At 34.8% G+C, this 23885-nt stretch overlaps 4 protein-coding genes and 1 long non-coding RNA gene across 9 annotated transcripts; 4 read left to right on the top strand and 1 right to left on the bottom strand.

Annotated features, from left to right (window-relative positions):
* Nucleotides 1-1544: 1544 nt before the first annotated feature.
* LOC145974086 (uncharacterized) lies at nucleotides 1545-23687 on the bottom strand. Of its 3 annotated transcripts, XR_014439622.1 has the most exons (7): nucleotides 23306-23687; nucleotides 22890-23045; nucleotides 21975-22135; nucleotides 21533-21607; nucleotides 20264-20675; nucleotides 2115-3903; nucleotides 1545-1943 (listed from the first exon to the last, which is right to left on the bottom strand). It is a non-coding gene; the product is annotated as an uncharacterized LOC145974086 (long non-coding RNA). The 3 variants fall into 3 exon arrangements; XR_014439623.1 differs by lacking the exon at nucleotides 2115-3903 and having other exon boundaries at nucleotides 23306-23685; XR_014439624.1 differs by lacking the exons at nucleotides 1545-1943; nucleotides 2115-3903 and adding an exon at nucleotides 7453-8501 and having other exon boundaries at nucleotides 23306-23685.
* Nucleotides 2479-10007, top strand: LOC145974082 (uncharacterized). Of its 3 annotated transcripts, none has more exons than XM_083103847.1 (8): nucleotides 2479-2635; nucleotides 4504-4608; nucleotides 5897-6000; nucleotides 8383-8596; nucleotides 8845-8898; nucleotides 9005-9147; nucleotides 9422-9576; nucleotides 9786-10007. In XM_083103847.1, the coding sequence occupies exons 2-8, from the start codon at nucleotides 4590-4592 to the stop codon at nucleotides 9841-9843; spliced, it is 747 nt and encodes a 248-aa protein (XP_082959973.1). In that variant the 5' UTR covers nucleotides 2479-2635; nucleotides 4504-4589; the 3' UTR covers nucleotides 9844-10007. The 3 variants fall into 3 exon arrangements, with proteins under 3 accessions (XP_082959973.1, XP_082959971.1, XP_082959972.1); XM_083103845.1 differs by lacking the exon at nucleotides 2479-2635 and adding an exon at nucleotides 3364-3810; XM_083103846.1 differs by lacking the exon at nucleotides 2479-2635 and adding an exon at nucleotides 3367-3548.
* LOC145974072 (uncharacterized) lies at nucleotides 11309-15144 on the top strand. The gene is made up of 5 exons (XM_083103818.1): nucleotides 11309-11758; nucleotides 12113-12257; nucleotides 12372-12505; nucleotides 12615-12716; nucleotides 13322-15144. The coding sequence occupies exons 1-5, from the start codon at nucleotides 11552-11554 to the stop codon at nucleotides 14366-14368; spliced, it is 1635 nt and encodes a 544-aa protein (XP_082959944.1). The 5' UTR covers nucleotides 11309-11551; the 3' UTR covers nucleotides 14369-15144.
* On the top strand, nucleotides 17794-20981 carry LOC145974081 (isthmin). Its single transcript, XM_083103843.1, has 4 exons — nucleotides 17794-18270; nucleotides 19529-20036; nucleotides 20285-20633; nucleotides 20746-20981. Exons 1-4 carry the CDS (start codon nucleotides 18190-18192, stop codon nucleotides 20843-20845), a joined length of 1038 nt encoding a protein of 345 aa, XP_082959969.1. The 5' UTR covers nucleotides 17794-18189; the 3' UTR covers nucleotides 20846-20981.
* Ift43 (intraflagellar transport 43) lies at nucleotides 21604-23122 on the top strand. Its single transcript, XM_083103851.1, has 6 exons — nucleotides 21604-21838; nucleotides 21968-22149; nucleotides 22291-22320; nucleotides 22386-22426; nucleotides 22590-22662; nucleotides 22821-23122. The coding sequence occupies exons 1-6, from the start codon at nucleotides 21800-21802 to the stop codon at nucleotides 23041-23043; spliced, it is 588 nt and encodes a 195-aa protein (XP_082959977.1). The 5' UTR covers nucleotides 21604-21799; the 3' UTR covers nucleotides 23044-23122.
* Nucleotides 23688-23885: the final 198 nt, after the last annotated feature.

Here is a 23885-nt window from a genome sequence, read left to right as displayed (position 1 = left end):
TTGATCAATTAAATTTAATGCTGCTCTACTGCAGTAGTGCGTAGTACAGGATATTTTCCGATTCACGCATGATGCGCATGAAGTGACAGAAAATGTATAGTTCATGTCACGCATATTAGACATTTTCTGTCACTTCATGCGCATCATGCGTGAATCGGAAAGTACCCACAGTGATGCGCTGTTGTGGGAATAAAGTCGCACATGCGCACTAGCAAATGCTATGAATTCTCAGTAACGTATGTATTTTGATGAAATATAAGGTATCGTCAGACTCCCCTCAGTGCGAAAAAAAATATTAAGTTACAAGGAGAGAAGAAAATTTCTGTCAAAGAAATCAAATACATTAAATATAATAATGCACTTTGTATATAACATATTACGCGTTATTACGGCTACTGAAAAACGCCAGAAAACCATGTGGGAAAGGACCTTTTATGCGCACCTAATGTTGCATCTAGATACATATGTGGTATCAGCTATGACGTAAGCTTACGCATGCGCATAGAGGTTCTCGCGTGGGAAAAAGGGCCATCACACACAAAATTGCATAGCTGCATATGCATAGCATAAGACCATATGAACCAATGAGCATCGAGTATTAAATCGTCATATTGACTTACATAATATAATATTCGATGCTCATTGGTCCATATGGTCTTATGTTATGCATATGCAGCTATGCAATTTTGTGTGTGATGGCCTAAAATCCCACGACAGCGCATCACTGGCTGCGTTCAGCAGAAAAAGCTGCTTTGCAACTGTTGTAAAATTCGTGAGCCTGATTGGTGTATGCTCTTAATTTTGACTGGATCTAAGAGCATACACCAATCAGATTCACGAATTTTACAACAGTTGCAAAGCAGCTTTTCCTGCTGAACGCAGCCACTGCTCTACTGCATGGTTAAGATTTTCAAACATGTTCGAAATATGCGAAAGTTGTTTTCGATCGAAATTTATAAAACAAAATTAAATATAATTAAATTAAATATCAATTATTTACGTGATTTACAATTAATTATCTAATTTTCTATGTAAAGAAAATATAATATTCTATATAGAAAAATTCTAAAATGTAATTTACAGAAAAATCTAAATGATTTTTAAATTTATCTGTAAATTATTACATTTTCGAATTTTATATATATATATATATATATATATATATATATGTACCAATTTCCTAAATATTTATAAATTCGATATTTTTAAATTTTTATTATAATTGATTATATACCTATAAATATATTATTTGCAAATTTATTTTTATTATTTATATTTTTATTTATTATTTATCTCATGTACATGGATGTGTAAGAAATAGATGGATGTGTAAGAAATAGATTAATCATAAAATCTATTTGTGTGTACAAAAGATATTGAATGAGAAAAACAGAGACATTTAAAATGTAAACTTAAAAAAATAAATTAAATATTCCTCTCACAAACTCTATATATATATATATAAAATTCAATAAATTTTATTCCGAGAAAATAAAAATTGTATTTGAATCTAAACGTATGCAAATGAAAATACGCATAATAAATATTTCGAAAATATTTTATTAAAAGAAATAATCATTTTAATGATTCTATATAATTTTCGTATAATTTTACTCTTAAAATATTTACCATACCATGATTTTATAATAATTTTGGCTCGGACAGAAAAGTATATTACTTTTATAAAATTCGATGCGTTACTTTTATTTTTTCTTAATTAACTAATTAATAAAGTAAACTATTTATTTTACTTGACAAATGAATAAATAATACTCTATTGATATTAATACCTGTAGAAACACAAGAGTATGTTTTCAGTTAAAGGTGATCTCTAAAATAAAGATAACGTCTCACAATAAGTCTAAATTATTGGATTATGTTTAGACACAGTCTCCACCATCAGTGCCTGACATATGCATGCTTTCCATCTTTCTAATTTGATTCTGTAATCACACATCGAAAAGCTTCAATAATATTTATTTCCGTATTAATATTTTTGATTTACATCTTTTTAATTTATAAAACAAACATGCTATGACATATAAAAAAATATAAAAAAATATTTCATATTACGGATGAAATCAAAGATATATTTAATTGAAATGCTTCCTTACTCCTATAAAATTAACACATTCCATTTTCTTAGTATCAATTCCCAGTATCAATTTCCAGTATCAATTTTCAATATAAAATAGAGAAAGCAACGTATTTTTTTCTATTATGCTCTCTTGTTTATATATATTTTTTGTATATAAATCTTTAAAAAATTTATAGAATTTCTCTTCTCCTTTATTCGTCTGTCATTCGACGAGGCGGATCGCCTATTTCGCATCCCCTTAGTACGCCACTGGGCGTTTTGTCAAATAACGTTCCCCTGCAGGTTGCGGCGAGCGAAATTGAGATCTGCGCGCGCGCGGTAATTTATGAGTAATGATAATGACCTCTCGCAGACCTCTCAACGATCTTGGCAGTAGCTATGGAGTGTGTTAACGAGCGTGGAGGATAGAGGGAAGAGGAAAAAAAAGAGAGAGAGAGATCGCCCGGTATAATCAGAGGCGATGATGTTGCAACCGGACGAATCTCTCTCCCTCTCTGGCATGCCGTGACGATGGTGGTGCAGCAAAAAGCACAGGAGGTACGAAGGATGAATCGTCTTCCCTTTTTTTACTCTCTTCCTTCTGCCCCCTGGATTCCAACAATATTGGAGAGGAGAGGAGGAGATATCACACACAAACGAAATCCTATTTTTTCTTTAAATCATGGACAGATTTTCTCCGACTAGGAAAACTCAAGAAAAGAAATATGCTATTTATATATCAAATCGTATCAAGCGAGGTCTTGAAGAAATAATCTTGTGGATACAGAGATACTGTTCACATATGCACATATACATACATACATATAACATCTAATAATTCTGGATTGTAATGACAAATCAATCTTCTATTTCATAAATGTATCAATTCTATACCTGAAATTCTTCTACTTATACAAAACGGATGAATATGACAATAGGAAATGCAGATATATAATACAAATATTAATAAACTGTACTGAAATTCCTAAAGGAAACTAATTAGCGAATCGATTAATTGTCTGGTAAATACAAACATCTTCGGGATTGTTAAAAAACAAGAGATCAAGATCGATTTCCAACACGGCGCGCTACTGACTACTAAATATGGAGCAATAAGAAATACGAAAGGTAATATTTTGAAAAATATTGACAACCACAGAAGCTCGCTTTTTCGCGAATTCCTGTTCCTCCAGGATAGAAACTAAAAAGTTCCCGGGACAACCAATAGAAACAGGTCGGCGGTGGTGACCGGCGAGAGTTGATGGACGGTCTGTCCGTCCGTCCATCACCCCGAGGCGGACCCCGTTCACCAAACGAGATTAATAAAGATCCGCCGTTGTCAGAGAGCCGGACGTCTCTCAACCGACTACAGTCAGTCTTCTCGCAGATCGCAAACCGCGTGGGCAGCACGACCTGATTGCGATTGATCTACCCCGACCCCGAGCCGTCCAGCTACAATTCGAACCCGCACGTGAGAGTAAAAAGAGAGATAAACGAAAATATCGCGTCAATCTCCTTCCTAGTACATTTCTAGTCATCAAAACTCATGATGAGATTATCGTAAGAGATCGTTTATCGTGGACATCATAGACTGATAGAGACCGCAGTCTTAATCTTCCGGGAATTTCGCTTCCATACGCACATTCATTCACTCGATATCGAAATGCGCTTACAAAGCACAAGGGGACGGTGGGCAGTCCTTGCCGTAGTTTGCGTGGCTAATTTACGATTAGGTAACGTCGCAGTGCCTCTCTCTCTCTCTCTCTCTCTCTCTCACTGTTTTTCTGCTCTACTTTTCTCTTATTTTGTTTTCCCCGCATCTAAACCTATAACATAAATATTAGATAAATATTAGATTGTAGAAACAATAGATTTTGATCGATTCTCTTTATTTTCTTATGATTCATTCGTGTCGTTCTTTAAATGATTTTAAAAAAATACATACAGCAAAATATCCGCATTAATTTGTAGACGTTCAGAATTATTTCTTTTCTTCCTATATATAGTAATTAATAGTTGCATTAATTGCATTCCAGATATTAATAGAACTTTAATGAATTTAAATTTCGACGCTAGATACGTGAAAATAATATCAATATATATTTTTGTGCTAATGGTATTGTAATAGGATTGACAAAGTAAGATAAAAGAGATCCATTTTTTCAATTATAAAACGTTCAATTTACAAAACGAGAAAACAAATCGAAATCACACTTTCTGTTCCTACTTCAAAGTCAATCACGAAATTTGACTTATTTATATTTAAATCTGTTTTCTAAACTACATTCGATTAAAAATCTAACAATAAGTTCCCAACTTTTAATTATATTTAAAATAATAACTTCAATTCTTTTACTTCTCATCTTTCGATAATAAATTTAGCTCCTTAATAAATTTATGATTGTTTTGTAATTTTTATTGTTTAGCTTTCTGCGAGAAAGAATCGGAAAGTGAGGGAAAGGTACACTCGGAGGAACCGCGACAACACTCGTGTTGCGCTCGGCACGAAAAGATGATCGACGTCGGATACGGTAAGTTTTGTATAAAATGTTGATGATTCTTTGACATCTCTTTAATCCTAGATATTAATTCAATGTAAAAAAATAGAAATATGTGATATTTACATGGAAGAAATTTGACAAAGTATGCATCTATTAATACAAATCAATCTATTAATCAAAGGATACGATCTTTATCGGGAATTAATAATTCATGCTTAATCTACTCTAACGAGAGAGGACGAAATATTCAATTTCAACATATCTACATAGGTTTGCAAGTTGAGAGAAATTTCAAAAATTAATAATAAAATTTAATATTAAACGTGGAAAAATGTTTTAGATCGAGAGAGATAGAAAAAGAGTGAAAGAGAATGAGAGCGTGTATGTATATAACTTATATTAACTTTTTAAGAAAAGAGCGAAATTATAAAAAAAATTAATATATAGAATTAAAGATTCTTCGTTTTACATGCATATTTTACAACTAGACAAAATACATCGTTATTCTGGATTGAACGAATTTCGCGTCGGCCATGCGTTAAACTCTCACATTGATCTATTGACTTCAATTGAACAACGTGATCTTTGACTGCTTACGAAGAAGAAGACTATCCTAAATGCTTTAATCGAAATTAATATTTCGATTAAAACACCATATGGCTTTTGCTGTACAGTCGAACTGTCTTGATCAAATCCTATACCGAAGCCACTTATTTTAAATCATAACTGACTTAACATTTTAAAACGTTTTGAGACATATTTTTATTGAATATAATATAATACGATAAGTCATGTAAGAGATAGTTCATTCTTTCGACCAAATCGAACGGATCTTTCGCCGAATTTTACGACTCACGTATTATGACATGTCATTTGGTCACTCTCTCTGGCGCGAAGATATTTGCGGGTTGGAGAAGGAAATAAAAAAGGAAAGGTGGCAAAGTATGACACGCGTATCCCGAGCACGAGGATACGAGCGAACGTGAATCACACGACGACGACGAAGACGACGTACTCCCAATCCTACGCGCTCGCGCCAAAAATAGCAGAGTTGTAACAATTTGAGTCACTCACCCTCCTTTCAGGCGCCACCCCTTCTTAGGACTCGCTCCGTGGCGCCTCATCTCTCACCTAATTTTTCATACAATCCAATAAATCTACACCCGCGCTGTTTATCCCGAAAAACTATTCACGTTCGTCAGTGCGAACATGTTGTTCGCTTCATATTTGCGTCCGAAATATTATGAAGCGTTTTGTATCGCTGTGTCTTACGTTACAACACGAATTAGATGCATGTAATATAAATGATTTTGTTTAGGGATGTCCGGAGAAGTTATTCAAATCGATGCTGGGCACTGCCGAAAATTATGCCCGCGACATGTATCCGATGATCCGGGAGATGCGAGTCGGCCAGCAGTGCAGGTAGATCTTTTTTCGTACAAGTTTTCTTTCCTTTTTCTCTCTTCTCTTGCTCCAATCATGTGGAAAATCTGATCCCTTTCTTGGGAAATATCAAATCAGCAACAGTCTGGACAAACCGAACATATTAAAATATACGAAAATATTAAATCCAACAGTAAATCGATCTTATTGTTACATTATTAAAATCGAGAAAACACGCTGCATAAATTTTACGATAAAATCTAATCAAAGCTCTCCGATATGATTATTTTATTGTTAGTAGCATGATAAATTGATCGATTCGAAATTGCGAATAATAAACTTCGCGAATTTATATCTGAAGCTCGCGACTAGTGGCAAAAATGCGCTTTTTCGTCCTTTATCATTGCACGAGAGCAAAAAAACTTCTTCGCCTTCTGCGCCTTCAAGATGCATCTGCGAATATGAGTCATGCAGATTACGCTTGGCAGCACAGATTCGGTGCTGCATTCCTGCTGAACAATTTGAAGAATACTTGCAGAGTTCAATGTTTGATTGCCGCTCGCTCGGTTGTTTGAGAGTCACCGTGATACTAATATCCAGTGTTCTAGAATCATACATTCTAAATTTGTAAATTCACTCACGTATCATGAAATTAAAAAATCTAATTTGCAATGGAAAAGAATAAATCGAACACTTTTTTTTAAATTTTAATAACGAAAAAATACGTCATAAACGGAAATAAAGATGAGATATATGTAATATAGAAAAACTATCAATTACAATCAGTTGAACGGGATCACTAATATATCGTGAAAAAAAGAATAAAAATTCAATTCTTTTTGTACGATTGAAATATTTTGACAAAACTATGTGCAATATCGTCTCATTCGTTGGCGAGAAATCTTTGTTTAACCGAGGGCTTTACGCGAAGGGCGAAAGAGATTCGGAGGGACATCATGTGCAGATTTACGAGGCGCAGGATCAAGCAATCGCGAATCGGAATGCGGCCACGCCAGACATCGTACGATCTCCACGACTTTTACGGCGAAATAAATATCCGGTCACTCTCTTCCCGAATGTGTCTGTATCTCTATGTCAATAATTTGTAATCTCGTAATAACCGTCCTTAGAGCTTTTCTTAAATGTGGAATATGTACTTCGTTAACTATTTTAGTGCACTGCTACTTTACTTTTAATACTATTACTATTTTAGAGAGTTATTTTTGATATTTTTTTATTTTCAATAATAAAATATAATAACGAATAATTATAACGAAATATTATTCAAGAAACTAAACAAATAATTTTTTTAATTTTCAAGGATTTTCTTTTGTAATTTACAAATAAATCTCCTAAATAAATTTTTGAATTGTGTAACATTTTCTTTAAAATATAAAATATTATTAATAGACAAATAGTAATTAAAAAATTAATAAGTAATAAGTAATAACATTAGATAATATTATTAATGTAATATTATTAAGTAATAATAAATTACAAATTTTTTATACACAATTATTATTTAAAAGACTACATACGACAATTATTATTTAAAAGACTTTACATAATTCTTTTCTTCGATTTAAAGGTTTAAAAAAAATCAAACTATCAAACAAGAGAGAAAATAGAAAATAACATTCGCGCAGACATCAAGTCTTATATGGGATCCCTATAATTTCTTTTATATTCATCATTTGCTACTTAAAAAAATTATTGAACGAACTATGAGCATTAAATTATCACGAACTACGAGTAGATATGAAAATACGATTTCACTCAAACTTCGTTTTAGAAAGTACCTCTTTCTTTCGGGAAAAGTAAAAGGGTCTCCTCGTAATAAAGATTTATTTTAAAACATTTTTTGTCCTTCTCGTATATCTCTGGCTAGCAGGAGAGGAAAAAAAGAGAAGAAGGCTATTTTCGTCACGTGATGCAATCCGATCGGTGGATACGAAGATGCGATTTTACGGCAGCCACGCTACGCGTTTTAATGGCCAATCGGCTGGCGAACCCGGACCGGACGAAATGGAGGCGTTGCACGCAAAATACGCGAAGCGACAGAGTACGATATCTTTTGCGTCCTTCGAAGGTCGAATCCCCGCGGTCACCGCTCCTCCGCACGGCGCCGGCGTGTCCAGCCACTAAATCCCGGAATTATATGCGGAATCTCGCGCACGGACAGCGGTCGCGGGAGAAGAGATTTATCAAAACAACCGATATTATATTCTTGATAACAATATACGAGGACATGTTTAACAACCGCGAATCATTGCGATTTCTCAATATTTTTTCTTTTTCGCATACCGCGTGAAAATGTTCGGATCGCTAGTTTGATTATCCTGAAGTTACGAACAACGAATATGTGATATATTCTATTTTTTTCTATGACTATTCATACAGATGTATTTCGTTTGTTTCTAGAAATGCTCATCGGATTCCCGTTGTCGTGCGAAGGCCGCCAAGTTGGAGAGAGTGTCGACGTTGCAGGGTGTTCGCGTCATCGAGGCTATAGATGCCTGTGAGTGTTCGCCGGAAACATCCTGCAAACGAGAATCCTACATCCATCTCATGCATTCCGGCACACCACATCAGACCGTCGTAGATACCGGGGTTTGCATCGGTCATTGCGGCAAAGGTATTAAATCTTCGTAAATGCGATGGTCCTCCTCATCTTTAGCAGTCATTATGATTATTTTCATGTATACATAGTGTCAGCATTTTGAGGGCAACAGAAGAACGATAGCTTTCTTTTTTTAAATTAGTAATATTCTGAAATTTCAATATCTTTAATAATTTAAAATAATTAAAAACGAGATTAATTTACCCTTATTCTTGTTTTCCTTAAAATTCAAAGATTTTAATGTTGTATTCACATTTTTCAAGATCTTGGTTGCAAGCCTGTGCGGAATAATACAATCAGCATCAAAGGGCCAAATGGTATGTAAACATCGTGATGATAAATACGAGATTGAAAACTCTGGGTTCTGAAAGAGTTAAAAATGCATCGTAAGTCACTCGAGTTGAAATTTATATCATTTTCAAGGTGATGAAATTTACCAAGTGGTGGAGAAATGCGGCTGTGCTGGTAATTGTCATCGGATGGACCATATGGAGACCGTGTTGGATTACAGCGAAGTAACAATCAAAGAAGGCACAAACACGACCGACGTGAGACCCGTCATCCGAGTAAGAAATGTTCAATAGCTAGTCATTAGAAAAGTAGGAAAGAAAAGAAAAGATAAATTTGAAAAGATAAGTGTCATATATTTAATATTGCCGTATCAAAATTTATCTTCTTAGTTACATTTACATTTATATGTCGTTGATATATATTTTGTATTTCCAGTTTTGTGCATTTTTTTTAAAATTCCTTTATCTTTCCTACTTTCGATATCACTGATACTTAAATTTTTCTGTACTCGATGGCACATCACAATTTGATCTCCGTTGCTTTCGACAGCAAATAAATGTCGGACAATGCATCGGAACGTGTCCGGGGAACGAGACGGAAACATGCCTTTTGCGTGATAAAAAAGAGCCATATAGATGTCTAGCCGGTTTGTACTCTAAGCAATATAGTTGCACACCAACCACATTCAAGGTGCATGAGTACAGGTAGAATTATTTGCGATTATTATATATATTATCTAGATATTATCTTAGATAATTAGATATATTATCTATATTTATCAATCTCACATATGTGTTTCAAGGAATAAAATTTTTCAAATGTTTCAATCCAAGAATTTTCAATACTTTTCAAATGTTTTAATCCGACTATTTCATGTACAAAATGAATGTTTATCGTGTTTTGAAATTTTTAGAACCCGACGAGGTGCGAAGAGAGAGATAATTCAGATCACCCAGTGTGCCTGTATCTAAATTGAAATTGCAGCAGTGAGTCGTCGTGTTTGAATCGAATCAAGGATAAGAAAGAGAGAGAAAGATATACGACGGTGTGTTAGATATACTTTACACACTCATGTTCCTAGGTACATTATGTACTAATCTATCATGATTAAATAAATCAACAATGTTTTCTTCAAGGAGCGGGATTAATTCTCTTTCTACTATTTGTTTCACTAAATCTTGTTTCCTAAATCCGGACATATTTATCCATTGTAAAATACCTTTATAATATGTAATGTAACTTTTTATCTGGATTACGATCATGTATTAACATGGAAAGTCTAATTCTCCTCAATGCTTTATTTCCTCTAATAAGCAGGATATATCAACAGGAAACAATTAATTAGATAAAATCGATCAAATACGTTGAAAGAAAGAAAAAAAATTACAAAAATTCTACTAGATAATTTTAATAAATCTACTAGAAAATTCTAATAGATAAGTATAATAAATATAGTAGGCGCATACGATTGTGCGTTTAACAATTTCTCGTCGCGTCTTTTGCGATCTTGGCATGCGATGTCCATCTTCTACGTAGGAGTGCGAAATATTTACATAACGCAATTATTCATCGACAATGTGTATGTGCAAGGGGAGACGAAAAAGGGCACACGCAAAGATTCAAATTAGACACAAAACTATATTAAAATAAATCGATGAAATTTTAGCGCGATAAATAATGACTTTCGCGAGTTTCTCGTTAGAAAGCGATAAATATCGTCGACATCGGACGTCAAATCCACCTAAATATCGCCGCGTGACAAATCACATAACTCGGCAGTTACGAATCCGCGGAATTTAGGAAGCGCCCGTTGTTTTTAATAGCCACACACTGTCATCGTCGGAACGTGACCTCGTATCTCTCGTGATTTTTTTAGAGTCTCGCTTCTCTTTTATCAAACAATTAAATCGCAAAAATACCCCGTAAATCGCCTCTCTTATCAGTCGGAAAAATAACCCTGCTTTCCTTAGAAAAGTATTGCAACAAAAAAATATGAGAATACAATGAAAATATATCAAGATTAAGACACTTTTATATGCAGTTAAAAGATATTTTTTCCGAGGGAAAAACTTTTTAACAAAGATGTAAATTTAAGATCCTTCTAGGCCTACTCGACGCATTCTTCTTTGTACAAAGCTTAGCTGTACATTTTATGAACATTCATATAACTTATATACAAATAGACTTATATGCAACTAACTTATATACAAATAATTGACATATACTTTACGTATCTTGTCAGTGGGTTAAAGGACTACGAAACATTGACGAAAGCGAATGTCAGCAAAGCGGTCTGCGGGGTCGGTTGTATCCAATAACAGCGAGAGAAAAGAGCGAGAAGAGCCAATGCTGCGAGGGAAGAGGGGAGAGACGAAGAAGTCGCGGGGGAGGTAACTCCCGGCGTAGCATAAAGGTGAGCACGCAGCCAAGATCTCCCATATGCCACTTAGCTTTTCATTCGGTTCGGTGAAGTCTATTCCAACTCTATTACGCGACTCACCTTTTTCTTTCTTTCTGGATAAAGACAATCGAGGAAAACGCTAGTTTAATTAATTAGTTGATGTCTTTCAATTGCGATGAAAGCATAGTCAACGAGTGATCGATTTTTGCGTGCGATTTTTCAAAAATACGTCCGAGATTTTACCTTTTCTTCATACGTGAATATTCATATCAACGGTGATGAAGAGAAGCGTGCCGTTCTGGTTGCTAGTGTTGCTGGTGCTAATATCTCTGAGCGATGTTAAAGGGTATCCAAAATTAAACTTTCTCAGGGACAAGAATAGTCATCGGCAAAAATTTGAAGATTTGTCGTGGAGATCCTTTGAACAGCTAGAAAAGAACGATCGCACACTCCGACGAGAGGCAGCTCTGCAAAAAATGCAAGAGGTTTGTGTAAATGATAAATTACGAAAAAACGCTTTTCAACATATAGTGCTTCAAATACCATAAACACTAACACGTTGAATTGCGCATATATTAAATAACGCGATAATCTAAATTCAAGGTTGGCACCCGTCAATTCGCATATTTGACGTTTCGTGGCAAAAATGCTAGCAGTTATTATATTCAAAGCATCACGTTGCAAAAGATCTTTCGTGATATCAAATTTTTAAAAATTCTTCTTCACTTTAACGATTTTGTTCTGTTGTAGAATTAAATACTATAATAGATATATCAATGTATTCAAATTCATCTGTCGCGATAAAGAATAGTTGTTAAAATTTATCACCAACGTTACAGATTTTCGGTATTCGAAATCAAAGTGAGAAACTGGCTCATCACAAAGTACCGCAATTCATGATAGAACTTTACAATGCTGTCAGCGGAGACACGCAAAATCGAAATCCTTACAACGCCAAGGTTGTGCGCAGTTTCATCGAAAAGGGTAATTTTCGTTTTTTTTTCTAGTCAGTTTTCGAAATGAGATTCTTCACCAAGTCCCATCTTAAAAAGAGAAAGAGACTAATCGTGATCTAACAATATTTTTCGTATCGTGTAGACACTTCTTTACCGAACTTCTATTTTTTCAACGTCACGGGTCTGGAGATAAACGAATCGGTGTTAGGCGCCGAGCTGCATCTTTATCGAAAGAAAATACCAGTGGAAAATTTTCCTTCATATCCTTATTATCTGGTAAGTGCTTGATACTGTCGTATCGTCTTTCTCGACACGTCACTCTCTAATATACGTTTTCTTTCAATTGACATCAAACGTCGACTGACAAACTGACATTTATGCGTAGATAAGACTGTATCAAGTTCTGAATGATCGCAACCTAGACATGCCGAATCTTCATAGATTGTTGGATGTTTATTATGTTGGTGCAGACACTTCCGGTTGGCAGGTAAATATTCTTCTTTTTTCATTAATTATAATCTCATTAATAATTATTTTTCCATCTTTTGCTAAATCTTTCATTAATTAATAAAAAGATATTTGTCAAAACACTTTGAATACTTCTTTTTCATTTTCTCACAATTTTTAAGAATATTTCAAATTTTTAGTTGTATTTTTATAAATCTTAAATATTATTCGTCAATATTTTAGTACATCTTATGTATCGGAAAAAACTCTTTCGAGAAATTATATTTTTTTTTTATTTCTCTAAATACAATTTTCGTTCATGTCGACAATTTATTAAATAATTTGTAAAGTATCAAAAATTGAGATATCAATTTGCCCATTTATTCGAGAAAGAGTTTAGTAATTTTCATATTTAACAATGTAATCACATACAATATTTGTTTTTCGAGGGAATTAATAATAATGAAAAAATTCACAAATTATTCGATAAATTGTCGACATTAGTGAACATTTACCGAAAATTGTATTTAGAGAAATAAAAAAAAAAATATACAATTTCTCAAAAGTTTTTTCCGATACATAAGACGTACTAAAATATTAAATATATATATATTATTATTATTAAATATGATGGAATTTGTCTAGGTGCTCAATGTGACACAGGCCGTTTTTGGATGGTTGAGCGGCGAGCCAAATCTGGGACTTTTAGTGACGGTGTCAAATCTATTCGAGAATAAAATGTCGATGGAATTTTTTCGCCGAAATGGTCACCATAATAAGCAGCCGATACTAGTGCTTTTCGACGACATTAGCAGCAAGCTTAATCCATCTAGCAAATTTTCGTATGACGTTTACGGATATCAGGGTGACAAGAAGGACCGAAAAGTGGAGCAAGAGAGCGAAAGAGAAGAGGAAGAAAAGGAAGAAGAAGATAAGATTAATTTGGAGAATAACTATAACGACGAGGAACACAGTAGATTCAAGAGATTACCAAAAGACGGTCAGCTCGAGGAAGTTATGCTGGCGAATAGATACGAGCCAGAATTCTTCCAGCGGTCAAAAAGAAGACGCGAAAGGAGGGACGAAAAACGAGAAAGGAATGAGCCTGCCTCTTACGATTCTCAAGAACGGGAAACAGAATCGTTGATGCTGGGAGCAGCGACGAGGCGTCGGCGTCGCGATGTCGCGTCGTCCAAGAGACGCACCGCCAAAATCGTGTCGAAGAATCACACGAGGAAGATCCCGAGAGTCTTGACATCAATGGACATTTACGAGAGGGCGGAATTTCGCGAGCGGCTGGGCCAGAAGATACGTAATCAATCAACAAGACAGCGTCGCTCAGTAGACAATGAAAACGCGATAACGATACAATCGAACACGACCGAGTGCACGAGACACGAGCTCTACGTTGATTTCCAGGATATCGGCTTGTCTTCGATAATCGCGCCGCCCGGCTACTCCGCTTATCAGTGCAAGGGTGTGTGCGAGTCACCTCTCAGTCAGGATCAATGGCCGACTAATCATGCGACGATACAAGCGATCGTGCACAAGGTAGGCCTGGTGAAGGGCGTCGAGAAACCCTGCTGCGTGCCGATCAAGCTGCAGAGTATCAGCATCCTCTTCTTAGATAAGGAGAGCGTCGTGCTCAAGAACTACGAAGACATGGTTGCGGAACGTTGCGGATGTCGTTAAGTAAAATGACTGAGATTTGCTTGAAGAGAATTTCGAATCTCATCGCAGAGACACTTTCGCAGAAAAGTATGATTAAATGCTGGCAGAAAATGGTGATATTTGAAGAAAAGAGGGGATACATTAGGTATCGACCTAAAAATAGAAAAATTTTTATAAATGTAAATCTGACAAAATTATATACTCTAGTGTATAATATTATCATGTTTCTATAATATTATCATGAAATTTTTTCATGTTTCATAATTGGTATAAAATAATGAGTTAATCGTTTATAATCGCTGACTTTCTCTCTTTTTATATTGCAAATAATTATATATACTATTACATCTAAAAAGTTAGGGAAGTAACTGATTTTTATTGTAAATAGTCATGCTGTTGATTGATCATATCGTTTTTTAATTCTCCGGTAATTAAATTGTTTAAGAGATTTCAGTATAACAAACTAAAACTCTTTGTATTATTAATCATTGTCTTCATCATGGAAAATTCTCTTAGCACTGTCATCTCCACTCGAGCCCTTAAATCGATATGTCATAACACAGCTATCTGTACATAAGAACATTCCCAATTGCGTGTAATATAACACGTGTATTAACGAGTATATATGTGTGTATGTCTATCATTAGCAGTATACTTAAGTAACGCCGTTAAATTATTGCTAAGATCGAAGTCGAGGGATTAGACTGTCCAATTGTGTACATGTATATAACATTTCGCCGAATTTATTTATAGCCAAGAGTAAAAAAAAACAAAATAAATGATATTTTAGATCATCATTGTGATCATTCAAAAATTATTGACAAACACATTACGCCAATCTGTCCTCTCCGCATTAAAAAAAAATCCTCGCAAAGAAGAAACGACGCGAGATTTAATTCCACAGGACGTGATGATTGCACCATATTTTTTTATCATTCTGCGATGTGTTTTCTTCATGCGATCCGAATCTGTCTTTCGTGCGGAGAGCTTTCGTATTCTTGTTTTTGTGCGAGGAACCGGGGCGAGAATTTACAAGTGCAATAACTCGACAGCAACAATATCCGTCGAGTTTGGCGCCGCTGGGATTGCAGTAATGCAGTCGTGGAATGCAATATTACTATCGGTCTTTCCTCTGGTATCTCCCATCACGAATATATGTATATATACAAGGTGTTTCTTAATAAGTTCGAAAAATTTTAGGAGATGATTCTTTGTCGAAAATTGAGGGAGGTTTTTCATATAAACATATACTCCTACATCCCTTCCTGTGAAGTTACACTCCTCCAAAAATGGGGGTAAAAATTAGATTTTTATTTTTTTCTCAAATTTGGAACAAATTAAAGAAATGAAATTAGGTGGATATTTTCTACTAGTTAAAAGATTATTTATTAATATTTTTTTCAGCCTCTCGTATTGTTATAAAGGGATGAAACTAGCAACCCCTATTCAATTTTTTATTAAAACTTTTTAATGTTTATATGAAAAACCCCTCTTAATTTTCGACAAAGAATCATCTCCTAAAATTTGTCACACTTATTAAGAAACACCTTGTATATAGATATCGACAAAAGCTGACTCGACGATGATTGTTTCTCAATATTCTAGAAGAATGCACGCGAAGATACCACGTGTATTGTGTATTTTAGAAACGTTCTGAAGTCCTTTTTAACGTCATAATCGGTCTTGGGATTGAGTAAAACAAGACGCTGTCTTGATCTCTCGATTGAATAATCGTCCCGCGGTGAGGTCGCGTTATTTCGTACAATTGAACGAGATTGCGGGTGATTACGTGAATTCGTTCGACAAATTCGTTCATTTGCGACTTAATCCCCCTCCGCCCTTGGCTTGTTTTCCTCCCGCGCGCGGTGACCTCCTTCAGTTTTAGCGCACGTGCCATCGTAACAAGTCTCATTACTCAGTCATCTAATTTTATATTCATCTATCCCTTCTCGTTCGTCTCTTTTTTCTTAAAATGCGTGGAAGCATCGATCCTCGTTATTTTATTCTTCTGAATTATACAAAAAATAATTACATTATATCTTTAAAATCATAAAATAATAAAAAAGTAACATTCCAAAAAGTCTATAATTTCTTCCTCCCTTTCGTCTTCTCTCTTTAATACAAGAATTAAATATCTCGATATAAAAAAGTGATTCGTCGCGAAGTTGTAATAATGATATAATACTGGCCAGTAGCAAGTAATTTCGTATTCAATGTCGACACATAAGCATTACCTTTTTCGTTCGATATCAACGCGGATATCAATATAGAGTATCCATATTTCGGTAATAACGTCGAACTTACACCCGACACGCAAATTTGCATATCATTTCGCACGATACCCGAGATCGTTCGCGTGCCGCTATGCTGCATTCCGCTCATGCATCCTGAGGCTATATTTAATCCGCGGTGGGTGTATTTTCGAATCTGTCCGACTAAAAATAGCCGAAACGCGTTTCACTGCATTCCACCGTTGTTGTATTTAGATCCCTACGCATTATGATATACACAGCAAGAAATCTTATTACCGAAAGCGCTTTGGGAAGAGAGAGAAAGAGAAAAAAAGAGAGAAAGGGAGAGAGAAGGAAAGAAGAGACGAATGCGGAAAGATTCGAATGCAACGACATTTGAATGACAAAAAAATGCACACGCAGACATATTTTTCATTTTTAGTTTCTTTAATTAAATTAGAGTGCTGTTAAACTAGTTTTTTTCTTATTACATGAGGTCGCGAATTTAACGTAGCAAAATATCGCGATTACGAAAAGAAAAGATATTTACTGAAATCATAGACCTAATTGAGAAGAATAATTGATCGTTGGAGGAATAACTATATCGATAGAATGAATAAGAAGCGAAAAACCTAAGAGACTTACAAACAATAGTGCCTTTTGAAATTGTAAGAAATTCTGCTTCAAATTTGAAAGAGAACCGATTTTTTATGGTCAAGAAAGCAACTGGAGGAAGTAGAAGAAAAAAGATAAAATGAATAGAAAAGAATACTAACATTTCCTTAAAAAGAAAAACCGATATCCTTAGAGAAGGAAAAAGGGAAATAAAGCGAGAAAAAAAACAAAAGACCGGAAAGGGAAACCGAATGGTCCTTAGACCTTGTGCTGTACAGCTGTGCATTAATGGCATCCGTTCACGCTGAATTTTGTCTCAAAAAATTATCTTCTTTTTACAGAATCAATTGTACTGATTAATTCGAGATATCTCGTATTCGTAAAAAAAAAAGAAAAAGGCGGAAACAATTTTCTCGTAAACGCGGACGAAGCGGACACCGTTAATGCACACGACTGTACCATAGCGCACAACTCGATGGTGTTCTGTCATCTCGGGCGAACTACCTCTCTCTTTCCCTCTGTCCACCGCTGGCTATTATAGTGAGACAGACTCTTCACCGGTTCACAACTATGCACATAGTGGTAGGCCTTTGAACGGTGCACGCCGCGTGTGCCTACCTTTTCCCCCCTTGGGATCTTCTCTCGACCCTTCAGCCTCTTCGTTCTTTTGCCCGTTTTACATCACGCGTCATCAGTGCTCTCGCCTCCCTACGTCCCGTACGGTGCTCTTCGTATTCGGCGCGCGAGGAATGCGGTGGTAAACAAACGCGGACATCGACTCCCGAGATCGTCAACAAACACAGCTCAAGAGACGACAATAAAAGGGAAGAGTCTTCGATGAAGAGAATAACAGATAACAATGACCGAATGACCTACCGCGTATTACTTAATATCGATCGTGTGTTGTGATATGTTAGTACGAGATAAATGCTTGACACGTCGACTGTCTAAGAGTAATGCTGAGCGGTCCTGAGAATCGAATTCCGTATTAATAAAATGAGAGTGCTGCGTATAATTTGCCTGGCGGCAGTTTTCACCTCGATTTTAGCGATTCCACAAAAGAATAAGAATCATCAAGTAAGTACTTGAACTAGTAATTCTGCAGAAATTATGAAATAGAAACAAATAAGCTCCATATCGGCAACGCAAAACTCTAATCTTTGTACTTGATTTATTCGAAATCCTTTCTTAATTATTAATTGATTAATTAATTAAGGATTAAGTTATCGTTACATAATCTTCAACTGTTATTCGTTGTATTAACTTATACAGCTGTTTATTCTCAAGCTCTGATTTAATATTCTCGATTTTACTTAAAAATAGCGATATCTTTTTTTCTTAAATCTCTAACTGATAGTGATTTATGGGAAAAAAATTATCGTTTCTGTTAAATAAGTCTTATTATTTTGCAAGTACATAGTCTCTAAGACTAGATGTTTCTAGATGGTTTATTCCGAGTTTTTTTTCTTCTCTCTTCTTGACTTTAACAAAGAATTTTCATCAATCTTGAAAATAAGACGTTATTATTTTGCAAGTACATAGTCTCTAAGAGTAGACGATTCTAGATTGTTTATTCCGAGTTTTTTTTTCTTATCTCTTCTTGACTTTAACAAAGAATTTTTATCAATCTTGAAAATAAGACGTATCGAACTTTCGCTAAAATTCGGTGAAACGTGATACAAAGATTTTCCTTACCGTCATCTTTTTTCTCAAATTTTATTCGACATATTCGAAAATCTCGCTACCGGTAGGCGGCTACGCCATTGACGGGAAACGATCTTGCGGCGTGCCGTTTCTCAGAAGTAAACTTCTCTCCCCCGCTCGGGGATCGTCGCCTTTTCTTCCCCGCCGCCGTTCTATCCATACGCCAAACGCCGGCGTTCTTTGATGTCGTCGCGATCGTGTCAGCCTTTTACGTATCGCATAGTCACGCCGGTCATCGGTCTCTTTTCTTTGATGAATTGCCTCTTGATACACAGATTCGAACGGATATGTTTCCGATCGAATTATGTCTCTACAGCTCGAGGAAATAAGTCCAGCAATCTGTATCACATCAGCGATTTTTATCGATGTATATTTTAAATGAACATCTTTCGGGGAAATTATGAAATTTGCATTGAAACTTTATGTACGAATAAATAATCGCGTTTCGATATTATATACAGATACAAAAAAGATACTTCCGGAAAAAAAATATAATCGTAATCTGAAATAAACTTTAGATTTACTTCTCATTTTCTGTAATCTCCAACTCATAGAGCTTCTCCTGATTACAGCAACAAAAACATATCGCAACTATAAGATAACTGGTTTTAAGGAATTATCCGTTTTTCAGGTAGAAAACTCTAAGACAATACAAGATGTCGAACGTGAGGCAAACAAGACGGAAATTCCAAGACGATTACTCGATTCACCTGACGAAAAAGATGAGAAATTTTATTTCCTACAGACCAGACATCGCCGAAACGATCGTATAAAATCAAACGCAGAATCAAGTACTTTAACAAAGGAAGAAAACGATGAGCAAAGTACGCTCGTTTCTATGTCAGACTCTCCTGAAAAAATCGATTCTTCCGACACAAATTTCATGGATATAGATATAATCATGCGAAGTCGAACAAGTAGGAGCGAGAACACGGACATTTATACTGCAGAATTTTCGGAGGTTGAGCAGGACGATGGTTTCAACAGTCTTCTGACAAGAGTACTCGAGGCGCTACAAAACGATTCCGCGAAGGACGACATAGTGAATGGATCGAATTCTATTAATAACTATAGCGATGACGAAGATCGTTGCCAGAAATGGCTGGACAATAGGGAGAGAATTGAACAAGCTTTTCCGGGTAAATGTACTTTACGTGCTCGCAAACTCGCTAGGATATACACAGTATCCTACTTATATAGAATATAAATAGAGTATAAACCGATATTAAAATAATATTAGACTTAATTAACAGTAACTTTTATCAAAGAGAAGCTTATTTTTTTTACAAGAAACACGATAGTGCTAATACCTTCTCTATAGGACAATAGTATAAATTTATAAATATATATATATCTCTATAGATACCTCTTTTGATATATCCCGTAGGATCCATCGACGAACTACCGGCGTGTCCATGCCAATATCCCAACGACATCTTTTACAACGATATGATCTGGGATAAGAATCGGCGAAAGAAATTCCGATGGCGCGATGCGACCAACGATCCCCAACGGTCCGTCTACAAGAACTGCGCCTCTTATTGCGTGCGATCTTTAGCATCTCCGGGAAGCAAGACCATCGGCGGACAACACTGTTGTTATGACGAGGACAGAAAACTGTTGACACGCGGCTCCGGCGCTGGTACACCATACATTGTCAATCCGGACGTGTCGTTTGTGCTGCATGACAAGGTCGATCTGCTACCTTGGCGGCTTTGTAAGGGCGATTTTACTAGGTACGCATTCATGTACAGCACGTGATGTCAGGTATTCCTGTTCTGTAAATTAGAATCAAGAATGTGTGTTAGTAACATGTATCATTTCATATATATTTTTGTTATTATGTAGATACAATAAAGTGAGAGTACCAAATAACGAAAATAACTGCGAGATAAATCCAGATGACGAGGAGTATGAATATGAAGTTGAAAATGCGAAAAATTATTGAGATATAATATTGTCGCAATCGTACCAAAAAAGAAGACCAATAATCGCAAGCAATATCAAAAGCCTGACTTTCACTTTATATAATTGTTCCTTGTAAACAGAGCAATATAATAAATTTTAATTTATTTTCCTATGAATACTGTATATGTAATTTCAAATTAACAAATCACATTTAAAAAATCTGCTTGAGAACACTGCATGCTGCATAGAAATAATTTTTTTTTTGTTTTGCACTAAAGTAAGTGTTCCTAAGAATTGTTAGCTAATTAATCAACGAACAAAGAGGAAATTGATATCATACTATTCCTTTCTTTGTTACAATAAGAAAAAAGATATGCGACAGCATCATATGGTGGTCCCAAGCAGTCATCTAACAGCACTAAGCATTCCTATTGTTGCTCGATTTTAGTGAATAAAAATGGTATTTTCAGTGATAGGAAAGTTGGCTTGTATTATCAATCATTATGAAATGATTTTAACATCTATGGATTGTTACTTTAAAATTGAATATGTATATGTCAAGCAAGTAAACAATGGCAAATGCAAAGGAATCAAATTTCAAAACTGTCTTTGCTGTCTTGAGCAAACTGGATCAAACGCTATTAAATATTTCGTTAATAAATATGCTATATTATTTGCTTAATATATGCTCTTCCTAAAATAAACATCGAATCGCAGAAAAACTAACCTTTCGTGTGCCCCAGTAGAGGTCTTCCGCCATATTAGTTTTCATGACGTATGCTGATAGAATTTCCGACCTAACCTTACATGCAAAGTTGTCATGGTTACGCTTTTAAACATATGACATATAACAGCTGTCACATATGCTTGTCAAATCAGTCAATGTATTCTGAAGTCTGATTCGAAGTGGCTTAGAATAGGAACTCTTTCCCATTACTTTAATGCGTGGTTCTCTCTATATATATTGAAAAAAAAAAATTTATACAGGTCTAAAATGGACTGGACTACTGAGCTCGAGATTACCTCCAAGAAGGTAATTTCAGTAGCATAATCAAAAATTTGATTATTTAAAATCTTGATAATTAATAAAATAATTTAAAAAAATTCTTTGACTAGAGAATTACTATGATTTAAATTAAAAAATGTATTGATGTATTTTCAGTTGATACCTCGCTTAGGTAGGCGTGCAGGTCAGAATAATTTGCAGGAAGAAAATAAATCTGATGATGATCTTCTCGAAAGTCCAATTTCCTTGTCATCTGGAAAGTCTTTGCCTATGCAAAGACCTGTAGTTCCACCTCGTTCTAGGAAAACTGGCTGGGGAGATGAACTGAAAAGCGGCAAGTAAGTTTGGATCAGTTACAAGATAGAATTTATCTATATTTAAAAATAGCAATCATATACAAAGATTAATAATAAAATATGAATAAACTAAATTTATTAATTTTGAATATGATTAATTGATTAATGTCTTTCATTGCCTAGATCAAAGATGACATCAAATATTGCTGAACAGTGAGTATATAGGCCTATAAGATTACAAATCAAATGACTATAGTCACTGACAGACTATTTCTTAGGGAGCGTTTTCGAGCAATCGAGAAGGAAGAGCAAGAAGATGGTAAATTGACTTAAATCAATTAGCAGTATTAACAGTACATATTAATTAACGTACTATCCATATTATATAATTCTAATTATAGTATAAAATAATCAGCAGAGATGATGAAAAATTTAAATGTTTTTTTCTATTTCTTCAACATTATTAATTTTTATATTTGTAGATATTCCTGTTATACCAGATTTGGATGAAATTCAGGAAGATAATATTTCATCTGAGATTGCAAGCGCACCCACGTAAGTACTATTTATACTTATTAAGATTCTTATTAAAAATTTATAATATGCTTAAATTCAGATTAAATTATTTCAATAATAAAAAGAAAGATGGTTTTTATCAAGATCATATCTTTAGAGAGATTTAATTGCAAACTAAATTAGAATATAATTTTCAGAATTAATGCAAATAGAGTGACTGCGTATGAGGAACTGGATACTGATCTGGTGAAAAATGCGGCATTTACATCATTGGATGGCGTCAGCCTTTCTCTTCTCGCAGACAAACTGTACAATGAAAATTTGGTGAAGGAACCTGACGAAGTTTGGAATTGGAATCTTCTCTTTACACAAATTTCTTCTGAGATTAATAGCGAAGCGCAGGAAAAGATTAAAACTTGAAGCTACAAAAAATATAAATTACTAAAGTGTTTTTATACTTGAAGATAAAAAATAAAATTTCATATATGACAACGAATAATTCTATTACACATCTTGAAAAATATATATTTTATCTTTCAATATATAAAAATTCCACAAAAATTACATACAATTATAACCCAACTTTTCAAATAAAAGTCTATAATAAAGACTTGCAATATTTTCTTTTCGAGACAGAACTTGACTCATTAATTATTGAACAAATTTTAGAGATTTAACTCACTAATTTTGTTGAATAAATTTTAGAGACAAACTAAAAAGTAAGAAAGAAAAAACAAAAAATGGCGTACCGCTATCTGCGGTGCCTGTATATGGAAGCGACAAATTACCTCGTCTGACCTATTCGATTGCCCCCCAATTTGGAAATCGCGGTACTTCGAGGAGCGACGTGAAGTCTCGACCGTGCAGGCGTGCAAATCCGATGTCGTTAACGAGCCACGAAGATGCAGGCGCAATCGGGAGTCTATTTTACAGAAGCTACTTGAAGCTTACGACAACGTGATAACACCCACTGAGCAGATCTGCCAAAGATTATAATACGTTAGCGATCGATGTTCAGTTGTGCAATCACTAGCACACGCTTCCAATAGTATAAGCTTCGAGATGGTATATATATAGATTTACATGATGATATGTACATGCGAGAAACCTCTATCGTTATAAGAATTCTATTACAATAAAATGTTACCTCACGTATTTCTGTAAATTAGTTTATAAAATGATATCTAATATCGCACCGCTACAGTTAATAAGATTTTGCAATTATTACTTAAAATATTAAACGTCAAAAATAAATTGTTTAA

Source organism: Camponotus vicinus, unplaced genomic scaffold (assembly GCF_025532165.1).
Source record: "Camponotus vicinus isolate PSW18456_S1 unplaced genomic scaffold, iyCamVici1.0 SCAF_7, whole genome shotgun sequence".
Lineage (NCBI taxonomy): Eukaryota > Metazoa > Arthropoda > Insecta > Hymenoptera > Formicidae > Camponotus > Camponotus vicinus.
This window is presented reverse-complemented; position numbering and strand designations above follow the sequence as displayed.

Bases quoted from the DNA above. Each gene is read 5' to 3' on its own strand.
- LOC145974081 (XM_083103843.1), top strand. From the start codon at position 18,190: ATGAGAGTGCTGCGTATAATTTGCCTGGCGGCAGTTTTCACCTCGATT. The intron at 18,271-19,528 runs GTAAGTACTTGA...TCCGTTTTTCAG, and splicing joins AAAAGAATAAGAATCATCAA to GTAGAAAACTCTAAGACAAT. The intron at 20,634-20,745 runs GTACGCATTCAT...GTTATTATGTAG, and splicing joins TGTAAGGGCGATTTTACTAG to ATACAATAAAGTGAGAGTAC.
- Ift43 (XM_083103851.1), top strand. From the start codon at position 21,800: ATGGACTGGACTACTGAGCTCGAGATTACCTCCAAGAAG. The intron at 22,427-22,589 runs GTAAATTGACTT...TTATATTTGTAG, and splicing joins GAAGGAAGAGCAAGAAGATG to ATATTCCTGTTATACCAGAT. The intron at 22,663-22,820 runs GTAAGTACTATT...TATAATTTTCAG, and splicing joins GAGATTGCAAGCGCACCCAC to AATTAATGCAAATAGAGTGA.
- LOC145974072 (XM_083103818.1), top strand. From the start codon at position 11,552: ATGAAGAGAAGCGTGCCGTTCTGGTTGCTAGTGTTGCTGGTGCTAATA. The intron at 12,506-12,614 runs GTAAGTGCTTGA...ATTTATGCGTAG, and splicing joins CTTCATATCCTTATTATCTG to ATAAGACTGTATCAAGTTCT. The intron at 12,717-13,321 runs GTAAATATTCTT...GAATTTGTCTAG, and splicing joins CAGACACTTCCGGTTGGCAG to GTGCTCAATGTGACACAGGC.
- LOC145974082 (XM_083103845.1), top strand. From the start codon at position 3,741: ATGCGCTTACAAAGCACAAGGGGACGGTGGGCAGTCCTTGCCGTAGTT. The intron at 4,609-5,896 runs GTAAGTTTTGTA...GATTTTGTTTAG, and splicing joins GATGATCGACGTCGGATACG to GGATGTCCGGAGAAGTTATT. The intron at 6,001-8,382 runs GTAGATCTTTTT...GTTTGTTTCTAG, and splicing joins CGAGTCGGCCAGCAGTGCAG to AAATGCTCATCGGATTCCCG.